The following is a 12,223-nucleotide window of genomic DNA, read 5'->3' as shown; positions in this document are numbered from 1 at the left end:
TTACTAAAAATACTTCCCGGGCAAGTAATATTAGATCTCATTAGAAATAGAACAGCTAATAAAAAATGGCTGCATTACAACATTAAGTAAAATGCATTTTGTTAAGTTACATTAAACGTTGTCTAGATCAGGTTAGCCCAAAATTTAAAGCTAAGAAATACTGTTTCCCACTTAGAAAACAAACTATAATGAAATATGGGAAAATATTTTATTTAGCTGATCAGAATATAAATAAGCAGGAAAACAATAAAAGTAGTGTGATGTTTTAAAATATGAATATAGTCAATTCAACATTTAAAAAAAATTATATAAAATTATATTAAAAAACCTATAAAGGCATAATTTATGTACTACGTTCAAGAAAAAAATCAAATTATATATAATTGCTAGGGAAAAAGATAGGAAATAGGAAAAGTTTAGTAATAACACATTGCTCATACACATATAGAAGCAAGTTATTGTTCACCAATAATTACATTACTTTAAATACTTGTCTGTAAATACACTAAATTCACTACTTGAAGTGCAGGTGCGGATAGCTTCCAGAAATGCAAAGAATTTAACATCTTTCATGTGTAAATAATGATTATAAACTTCCACAGTTTGGACTGACATTATTTTAAGAATAGAACTTTCAAATCCAAAACCGCCAGGGAATTTCTAGAAGCCTGGCACTCTTGACAAATCAGCCATCAACAGACACATAGACATTAACAACGTTTATAGACTATGCAAAAGAGACTATCACCCAGCCCAAAAAGGAACAAAAAGACCCAAGTACCTCTCCATCAGCTATCAGCATCCAGTTCAGCATAGATTAACTCCAAGGTTAACATCAGACCAGCAACCAAGTAAACAATACCCCAATCAAGAAACTCAAAGAAACCAAAAGCAAACAGCCCAACCGAAGAATCTCTAAGACCACTCTCAGTAACACTAACAGGCAAGCCACTAGAATGTAAACTGACAGCAAACTGCACTCCTTACTAGCACTAATGATGTTACCCAGTTTGGGTAATGAAACATCTGCAAGAAAACAAGCACGCTCTTAGAGGTACCACTTGAGAAAAAAGAATTATTAACATCTGTACCTACATTCCTTTCATGAATACCCAAAGGCTGCAGTACGAAAGTCATAGGATCTTCCAGATTCGATATGAGACATGTGTTTGTTAGTGTGAGGCACTAATAAGATCAGATAGATAAATAATCAGAGAAACCCATCAGCAAATAAACATGCAAACATGTAACACTGCATATATTACGTTAATATTAAATACAATGTATTCTTCTATTATGCATACTATAGTATTTTCAAATTGCAAAGGAACCCACATATGTACAAACAAACAGAAAATAATAATATAGTATTTTCTGTTTGTAAACTTCGTAAAATATAGCAACAGTGCGACGAGTCACCTGGCCTCCTGCCACAAGCAGTGGCACCTGCACGATGAGGCACACAGCGTCATGCTGCGAGCGGCGGCACCGGCACAATGCACCATGCGGCAACTGGCCACAAGCGGCCACAAAAGAAGTCAGGCAGCGGCACAATAGATGACGGGGCATGGGAGGCCTGGCTGTAATAGTCCTAAGGTAAGCAGGTAAAACTTCCCCCAAAAATAAGGCCTGGTGCTTATTTTGAGGCCCAAAAGAAAATAAAACCAGGTCTTATTTTCTGGGAGAAACAGTACTATATGTGAGTTTGCCCTTGAAGACCATGCAGAAACTTCAACTGGTCCAAAATCCAGCAGCATATGCAATTCTAGAGGGAACGTGGTTACTATGAGTTGCATTAACTTCCTTTTTTTTAGGTGTAATTCAAAGCAATGATTATCACTTCTAAAGCCTTGTATAATACAGGGCCAGATTATTTGTGGGATCACATGATTCTATGGACATACAATATACTTGTCCCATTAAGTGAGATAGGTAGGTATCCTCCAGGTCCTGTATACAAAATAATGTCATCTGGTAGGACCTAGAAACCAATGCTTTTCTATAGTGGCTATTCCATAAGAATAGGAATCTCTCCCTGGATTTTTGGAAAGTCATTAAGACCTAATTTTTCTCTCAGGTTTTAGGCCAGCATTTTATAAATATTTTAAATTTTTAAATTTTGTGCATTATATTATTTTTATATTTGACTATTAATCACCTATGGTTATGTGATATTTTTATGGCATTATGTGGGATATATGAATGGCTACATAACTTTTAAAAAAATGGAATCAGGTAAAAACTAGAACCTAAAATAAATGTATTATCTTCAAGCAAAATTTGTGTTAACCACTTATTCCTGTAACTATATATCCATTGTAACTAAACTTCCTGTATATTAGAAAATGGGGCTTAGCTGCAAACACTGGAGCATCACAAGACATCCTTTTAGTAATTAAAATGGACAGATTTGGAATTTTAAGGTAGAGTTTTAATGAATTTTAACTTGTATGTGTATACTGAACTAAAATGTGATTAGGATTGATATTGAGTGATTGTTATATGCAATATAATGTCTTAAAGAAAATTAAAGAACAAGTTCCTAAAAGAAGCAGAAAAATCAAGAGGAAGTACATAATTCCAAGCCACTATTTAATTTATGGTGGATACTCTCCACTTGTTTCACAAGAGAGACCGTAACAATTATTTTCACTGTTGCTGTGAAGTGTTTAATTAACCCTTGCCAAGGGTAGAATGATCAATACGTCCTTTGTAAACACAGTGGGGCCCGAAGCCAAATACATGTTTCTCATGCCTCTACAGACATTATTTAACTTAGAACAGTACATTTAACCAGATAATTGAATTTGATCTGTACCAATCGTACTTCCCCCCACCCTGTCCAGTATTATGGAAATAGCATTTCTGTCAACTTAAGAGATTTGCAAGTTAAGGTGACTTTTGGTGAAACCTAAGTGGTTCCTAAAGCTAAGAATCCTGCTAAAGGAAAAAGAAGTTAACAGAAAATTAGTTTCATATAATTCTAGAAAGAATTGCAATTACCTAACTGAAATAATTAATAAGTGTATAATATTATTGGGAAACTATAGAAGCAGACAAACTATCTTTGAAAACCACTCTTGTGGAAGAACAGAAAAACAGTTTGACCAAGTATGGGTAATCTTTACTTAACAACTATTCATTCAGCAATCATTCGAAATTACAATGGTGCCAAATGAACAGACTTATGACCTGTACCCCAAAGTTATGGCCATTTAAGCTTCCCCATGGTCACATGCTAAAAATATAGGAGCTTGTCAGTCTGCCTACCCTTATGATGACTGCAGAGATACTGTGTTCTGACCCAGCCTTAGCAGAAGCAAGAAACAGACTCATCACGAAAAAACTCTCTTTATTTACCTCTTGTGAATTAATGGCATTCACCCACCGAAAAGTCCAAGCAAGAGTCCTGCAAGGAGTTAAATGCAGCAACAGACTATCAGTTCCTTGAGATAATTGCAAGGCTGTGAGCTCTCAGCCGAAAGACTGCAAATTAAGTTCTGGCAAGCAGTCTTTGATGCATGAAACACAATGAGCAAAATTTTCAGAAATACGAACTGTTGTCTCCTATCACAACCACTCCCCTTTCCTTCTGTTTATTCCCCAGCCATTCAGCGTCCACGGATGCTTTGCTTCCCAAGTCAACTCCTTGTCCTCTGTTGTTCACCTCTCCTAACTGTTCTGTGCATTCGTGCATCTGTAACAGACACCCGCTGTTCTTCCTCCTCACTCATATCAGCCTCCAAAGGCAGTTGCCTCTCTGGTGGCTGGGAAATGTTGGACGGCCCTGGCTCTATCTCTGAGTCCGACACAGAACATCTATCTGGGCCTCTCCCAACCCTCATAGTCTGCTTAACAAACTCACAATCACTTAACTGCCAGTGGAAAGCTGGAAATGAAGTTGTTGAGCAAAATGGTTACATAACATCTCACTTAATTACTTTCAGATTTCAGGCACAATTGCGGTTGTAAACTGAGAACTACTTGTAAAGAGGATACAAGAGAGCCTTTAAAAATAGTTTGATTGGACAAAATGTCAACTTTTTAAAGCTCCATTCATTGATTCCTAACAAGTTTTCATAAATTTGCCAGTATTTCAATTTATATAGCCATGAAAATATATGAATTTATTTATATCTGTTATGATGAAGGTGGAAGTCACTTTTTTATATATTTCTTTGCTCTCCTTCTTTATTATAGTCTTACTTTTTTTCATTCATATCTCTTTTTCTCTGTTTTCCACTGTTTAGTCTTTCCTTCTCTTCTATATCTTTAAATTCAGTATGTATTATATTTCACTGTTATAATTAAAATTCTTAATAAAATAATAGCAGCTAGACCGACAGATAGTCAGATAAGCTATGAGAAAGCAATAGCATGGGCATGTTTATTATTCTCTTATGGAATATTGGCTTCCTCTTTTCCTTTTTAAAGTTCACATTTGTCTGAAACAATGAATGCTGTTATTAGTTTTTGTGTGCCCTGTTTTAAAATATAACATCAAAACAAATAAGCATCATCAGTTTCAGTTTCAGCTAACATTGCTAAGGATAGAATTAAGTCTTAGATGTCAAACAGCCTGATACAATTACCTTATTTCTTAACAAATGTGATAAAAAAAATAAGAGATTTCTGTTTTCATATAACAAATTATATTAAGGAGAAATATGTAGCACTAATGTACAAAAACTTTTTACTTGTTTAATGTTTACAGGTAGTCTTCAACTTACAACCTCAACTGGGATCAGAATTTCCATTCTGTTCCTAAGGCAGTTAAATGAATTGGGCCTGATAGTGTTATCTTTTTTGTCATGGTTTTTAAGCAGATCACTGCAGCTGTTAAATAAATCACCTAAATGTTAGTTCCAGTTCCCATTTTTTGCTTTGCTTGTTGGAAGGTTGCAAATGGTGATCACATGATCTCAGTAAACTGTGACTGTCGTAAATAAAAGTTGGTTGCCAAGTGCCTGAATTTTTATCATGGGGATGTTGCAACAGTCACAAGTGTGAGCACTGTTGTAACTCATTTTTTTTCCATTGCTGTTATAACTTCGAACGGTCACCAAACAAATGACTCTAAGTCGAGGTCTACCTGTACTGAATATATAGATTTTATGATGTACTAGCCCCAGTATACAACAGTATTTCACATACAGATCAAGGAATCGTCCCTTTCTATGCAAAGCACATTATACCTAAACCAGTCAGATACTGTGTGGTAGAAACTGGTGGTAGAAACATTGTAATGCTATTTGTCATCAAAATACCTTTTGAAACACAGTATTTATGATAAAGAATACTATATAGTCCAAATTGGTGGTGGGTTGCTCCCGGTTCAGTCCGGTTCTGTAGAACCAGTAGTAAAACCGGCGGGAGGCTCTGCCCACCTGCCACGATGTCATCATGGGTGAGCTGCGCATGCGCAGAAGCACGCATGGGCTCCCACTGCGAACCAGTAGTAAAGGTAAGTAGAACCCACCCCTTGTCCAAACTATTCTTATCATAGTTAACACACATAAACAAGCACAAATAAACTTAGCCTAAGTAATTTCAACCATGATTCTAAGCATTTCTATATCCTGAGAACAATAACAGCAGAAGCACCACCCTGGTTGCAAGAATATCCCCCAGAACATTCAGAGACCCATTGGCTTCCGAAGTGTGACTGATTATTCTAACAAATCTGCTAGCCTTGTTAATAAAGGAAGATAAAACAACTGTAAATCTCAAGAAGAAATAAAATCATGATGTGGGAATCAAACAAATGTAACTCTCCATTCCTCTTTCTCTGATGTTGTTATTACATCTCAATAAAAATATTAAGTACCAAGTATGAGTCAATCACAACTGAAAGACTGAAAATCATACCACAGAAATTCAGGAAGAGGAAAGAAATGAACACAACTTTCCTCTTTTAGTAAAGGCTTATTAACAAAACAATTTGTTTGCTTTAAAAAAAAATTATAATACATGTACTTATATATTTGACAAATTTCTGGACTACCCAACACTAATAAAACTGGTTGTTTTTTTTTTACATTTAAAAGCATTTTTTCTACAACCTCTTCGGCCGAAAAAATGCTTTTAAAAGTAAAAAAAAAAAAAAAAAAGCCTCTGATGATCACGCGGCTCAGCTGGGATCATTAAAGGCTTTTAAAAGCATTTTTTCTACAATCTCTTTGACCGAAAAGGTTGTAGAGAAAAAAAAATGCCTTTAAAAGCCTCTGGCGATCCCAGCTGAGTTGTCGATTGTCAGAGGCTTTTAAAAGCATTTTTTTCTGCAACCTCTTAAGGTTGTAGAACAAATGCTTTTAAAAGTAAAAAAAAAAAAGTTGACCATGCCCACCCAGTCACATTACCCCCCCCGCAAGCCATGCCCACAAAACCGGTAGTAACAAATTTTACGTTTCACCCCTGAACTATTGGTTATGTTTTAAAAAGTAGAAGGGATACAGAACATTATTTCCAAAAAGAAACATTTTGGAAACATTTCAATTCTGATGGTCGTAATGTTCAAAATATAGTGAAAATGTTCATACAGTGCACTTAATACACTCAAATTAAGGAAAGTTGGATCAGCAAGATATATAAAAACAGGCTGCACGAGATACAATTATGCTTAGAATATTTGCACTGAAAATTAATAGATCTTAATTTACACATAATTCAATACAATGAACCACATTTTAGTAAACTCTGTATTCACTACTGTAAATTTTTCAATATTTACAGAATATACTAAAACAGATTGTTATGATAAATGGTGAATAGCTTATGTGTGTGTTTGGAAGACTCTGCATCTAAAAACAGATTCTATGATAATACTAGAAAGCCAAATAAATAAATGTTGAATTCCAAGGGGATACTGGCCTTAAAAAGTAAATTAAAGAAACTGCAGACTTTAATGGAAAAATACTAGTTCCATTAGTGCTGAAGTAAAAGGAGAATATATAGAAGTATAATATAAAAGATCGTGCTAATAAATGATTTAGATAAAAATAATACATGACAGAAAGCAGCAGGTAAGGATAATTTAAATCAATCTTCTTTTAAATCCGTCTTTTAAGAAATAGAAGAAAAATACCATTAGTAAGTTTTTAATGTTACTTCTATTCAATTTTTACATAGACCATTCTAAAAAATAATATGTATATTGTTTAATTATGTGCTTCAAATCCACCTTTCCCAGGACTTCTCAAGAGAGCAGGGATTTTTTGCATAATACATTCCAAATATGTTATTTTCAGCTTGGATAATTGTGCCTCAGCTAAAAACTTTGTATTGATTTGTTGAATGATTCATTTGTTTATTTCCTTGATTAGTCAAGGTATCCTCAGGAGTCTTGTCCAGCATCAAAGTTCAAAAGCATCATTACTCTTTCTGTCTTGCTATTTCAAAGTTCCTTTTTTGCTTTCATAAACTGTCACAAGGAAAACCATTGCCCACCCAGTTTTGATCTTTGTAGATACAGAGATAGCACAATATTTAAAAATTGTCATCTACAAATTGCTAGTTTGCAACATATTACAACACCGAAATTTATTTTCGTTCTTGATATATGAGCACTACTTCCTTTAGAAGCATTTGGATGCAACACCATGAAGAGTAGCAAAGCATAGAAGAACAGAAGAACAGAACAGAAAAGAACACAGTCCACAGTAATTATATACAAAGTTAAGGTTATATATTCATTCATCCCATCTCAATTAACAATCTACTTCAAAACATTAGCATAGTTTATTTCTCTCATGAGTAGCTAAATATTCATAGATCCCAATATTGATCTTTTACATAACATGAAATAGATGATTTGCGCTGCATAATCTTAAGAGAAACTTCTCAACACTTTTACAGATAAACTGGCCCCTTAATTATATTTTTGAATATAGCTATATCGTCTCAAATCTTTTAGTTGCTGCAAAATGTAGAAGAAGCTAAAGCAGACGAGAAAGAAGCCCAGTCAAAAGTGACCTGGTACAATACCTTGCCATTACACTTCAGGAGCAATATGATTGCCAAATTAACAAATTTGGGTCAACATACATGGAAGCATTCTGTAGCTTACATCTGAAAGTATCTCCAGATGTAAAAAAAAAAAAACATTATCAAGTTGCAAAAATGCTGGGTGTCTATACAAACACAGCAATCACCTTAATTATTCCTTAAATATTAGCAACAGACAAATATATGTTTCCACAGGCTTTGATGCAGATGTTTTTCCAGTCCCACTGACACATTATCAATTAAACCTCTATATACAAGTCAGGTAGTCCAATATTAATCACAGTTTTTCTTATTAGTACTAAAACATCAGTAGCCAGATGAAGTTGTCATAATTTTATATTAAACTTTGAGTTTGTAATTCATTTATAATTTTGATTAAAATATTCGATCAGAGATCTTCATTAATCTCTGAGCATTGCAGTCCATCTACCTAGATGAAGCTCTTTGCTTTATGGAGACATGTTGCTTTGTCTCCATGCAGGGAAGTATTGACATGGAGGGGAATTATTCCACTTTTATAAACATTAAAGGAAGGTCAATTTGCATGAATCTGTTACTTTGTTTTGACAGAACTGGCTTCTGCACTAAACACCACTTTACTCAAGCTTATGTTTTATCATTTTATCTCCGTTTCCCATGCAATCCCAATTAGAAAAACAAGAAACAGAGTTTTTTTAAACCATCAAGACACTTCCAATTTTACGTGGGAGAAGACCCGAATAACCAAAGACCTACATACAAACACCCGCGAAAACCTGAGAATATATATATATATATATATATATATATATATATATATATATATATATATATATCCATGAATATCTAGATTTCCATAGGTAAGTACAGTTAAATAACATAACCAACTATAATCTGAAGTCTAGATAACTTTAGAAAAAGGAAATCTCGTTACGCTGATAAAAAACAGGAACACAACTGGGAATGACAGGAAAATTGTTAAGGTAAAAAGACTGTCAAGTGAAGAAAGGGCAACTGAAGTGAAAAGGCAAATGTAATACAGAATTCAACAAATCATTTTCTGACAGAAATATATAGATGTTGTTTACTTGAATGCTTTGCTTCAGATACTGCATGCAGCCTATTTCAGTCACCTGAATTCCAGATTGGCTTTATGGAAACTTCAACTCCTTTCCAAACTAATCAATTTCTTTTTAAACAAGAATGTAAATGCTTAAAAACAGTGGCTCATAGCTGTGTAACTGTCATGCCAAAATTAGCTTTCAACTATATTTGTTATTATTTATGTATTTCAGAAGAACAGTTGGATGCATCATCTGCTTGTCTCTATACAGAATTTCATAAACTACATAGTTTATGAAAGGTTTGGACATGTTTATTTGTAGCTGTAAAGAATTTTTGCTTTAGATCTGGCAGAAGACATAAACCAGATTTCAAATAATTAGAATTGTGAAGGCAAATTAAAATGATTAGCTTAACAACATCAGTAGACTATAACCAGGTGTTCTCCGGATAAAGATGCATGCATTACTTGAGTAATTTTTGAACAATAAATTTAACATATTTTTTAAGTTAAAGGCAATGCAATTCTATATAATTATATCAGAAAAAAATATAAAATTGGGACCCACATGAGGATTTACCTTCCACTGCTCTCTTAAAGAAGACTTTGCAACTGCCACATGTCACTACTCCATAATGGCATCCGGATGCTTCATCTCCACACACCAAACACACTTTAGAAGGTCTTGAAGATCCAGTTGAAACATTTCTCAATGATGAACTAGGGAGAAATATAATAGGACTCATGAATATAAAATTCACTTGATACAAATTCCATTTTGTTATTCAATTTCTAATTCCATAATTTTGAGGCTTTACCTCAACATTTTTTTAAAAAATTAAAAATTCATTTCCATTATCAATATGTGTGTAACTGGGCTGTTCTTTATATATTTAATTTTGTGCTTTAAAATACCCACTGACACAATGTGAAAATTTTTTATCTACCAACCCTCCCTTAGAATCTAGGTTTATTTGATCATATTCCCCAAAATAAGACATCCCCTGATAATAAGCCGAATTGGGCTTTTGAGCACATGGCAATAAGGCCAAGCGTTTATTTCAGGGTTCAAAAAAATATAAGACAGGGTCTTATTTTCAGGAAAATATGGTAGTAATCTATCAAAAATGCAGTTACTCTTTTATAGTAGGCTATTCATTAAGAAAAAGATAACACAAAAAACAGGGAAATATTTTTATAAGGATCAAATATATTTAAATATCCAATAGATGCCAAGATTTTGGAAGGTTGGTTTTGGCAATTATCAGAATAGACTGAATGGATATTATTTCAGAGTAGAACATTTTAAGGATTGCTGAACAAAGGCATTTTTTTAAAGAATATCCATTACTCTTAGGCCCAATTAAAAATCTATAAGTAGACCCATAACATTTTATCTTCATATATTCTCCAGATATATTCTTATTTTTTCAGTTTTTCTCACAAGGAATTGAATTGTTGCAATTTAAAAAAATCTTTGTCCTAAGGGCAAAATGAGAATTTATTTAAGGAGGCATGGATCATTAAAAGTGTCATGTTTATTTTTTTATTTTCTGAGAGCTTAAAAGTTGCACAAATAAAAATTTATTTACTTTATGAACTATTTTGAAAGAAAGATAAATGACATGCTAAACCACTATTGGTTGGGTTCACACATAGTAAGACATAGATATGAATATGATTCATATATCACAATACCTAAGTTCAAACAACATGTATATTCCAACTCTATTCTGGCCTATCAGGAGGCTGAAGTCTGCTGTCAGCTGAAGTCACAGTGAGAGCCTCTTAATGCTCTCAATCCTAATTCCAGGGCAGCAGTTTTACCCTATACTGCCTATTTTAGAATACAAGAGAAAAAGTCAAAGTATATTAAGAAAGACCTTGGACACTTAGTAAATAGATCTTTCTTTCATTCTTTTTGTTTATTTATTATTAAAAATGTTAAATACAATAGTAAAAAGGAATGCAAATTAAACTCAGAAAAAGAAAAGAGATAGAATAAAAAGTGTAAAGAAAAAATAAAAATAAAAAGTCTTTATTACATAAAAAAATAAAAATAAATCTTTATCCCTTATAAAGTTACAACAAATATCTCTTCTTCCCACAGGCAAAAACATGCATCATCAACTTTTTAGTCCTGGTGTGCAAAAAAATCTATAAAGGGTTACCAGAGCTTTATTTTAACCTTGATCAAACAAGCCAACTTCATATTCTTCTTTTACTTCTAACTAATCTTTAATTCATGTTGACATTGTCTTTCTTTTTCCAACTTCAAAAACTTCTTCAAGGCTTTAGGAGACCTTTTTTATAAGTGGAAAGTCATTGCCTAGGAGAGGGATGTCAAACTCATGGCGTCACGTTGTCATCACATAATGTATCACAACTTCCCCCCCTTCACTAAAATGGGGTGGGTGTGGCCAGCATGTGATGCATCAGAGCTGCAGGCCGCAAATTTGACACCTGTGGTCTAGGATATTGTCCATGCCTTTAACTTCCAAGCCTTAGCCATGTTTTTTTTGTGTGTGTGTAATCCAAAAGAAAGCCCTTAAAGGGTGGTTCTCTTGGCTCTTCTTTATTTTTGAAATGTACTTCTTTAAAAATTATTTTTATTTCCAGTTTTAATAGCATGTGTGTTTTGTAATCCAGATTTTTTAAAAAATCCAATATTTCTTATTATTTTTATAACAAGTAAAATTTGTTTCACATCTGTCACTCCTTTATTAACATCTTTTAAACACAGACTATCTATAGAATCAGATATCATTATTGCTTTTGCTGCTAATAATTTATCTGAAGATTTCCTTTAATATTTCAAAATGTTATAATATTTTGTGTCATTTTGTAAATACTAATCACAAAGGCAAGCAGTTTTTTTTACTTTTTTGCTTGGACTTTATTTCCCTCAAAAGTCTATATCCAATTTAAATCATAAGGTCTCTTATCTCTGCTATGACTTGCAATAGTCAAAAATAATTCTGGTTCTTATAAAAGGCTGCTTATTTTATATAACTAATTCCAAAATCTTATTGTAAAAGTTTCAACATTTATGCCTAAGCTCTTAATTAATTAACTTTCTTAATTCAAAACTTTATTTAGCTTTTTGCTGTTTATTTCAAATTCTTTAACTTCTTACAAATATACTTCATTTTTCTTTTGTTTATGAATAAAATCATA

The 12,223-nt window shown here is 33.2% G+C and overlaps 1 protein-coding gene across 4 annotated transcripts in view; it reads right to left on the bottom strand.

The window, feature by feature from the left end:
* NR3C2 (nuclear receptor subfamily 3 group C member 2) overlaps positions 1-12,223 on the bottom strand; it is a 172,828-nt gene that overhangs the window by 60,014 nt on the left and 100,591 nt on the right. For 2 of the 4 annotated variants that reach the window (XM_060686873.2, XM_087874516.1), the window contains exon 3: positions 9,627-9,766. In XM_060686873.2, the coding sequence (XP_060542856.2) occupies positions 9,627-9,766 (140 nt within the window). Of the gene's footprint in view, positions 1-9,614; positions 9,767-12,223 lie in introns of all 4 variants that reach the window. The other 2 variants (XM_060686870.2, XM_060686871.2) reach the window with 1 other exon arrangement.

The sequence above is a fragment of the Pantherophis guttatus genome, chromosome 8 (genome assembly GCF_059756535.1).
Source record: "Pantherophis guttatus breed Tessera chromosome 8, ASM5975653v1, whole genome shotgun sequence".
NCBI classification, from domain to species: domain Eukaryota; kingdom Metazoa; phylum Chordata; class Lepidosauria; order Squamata; family Colubridae; genus Pantherophis; species Pantherophis guttatus.
The sequence above is the reverse complement of the archived record's forward strand: the minus strand, read 5'-3'. Positions and strand labels throughout refer to the sequence as shown.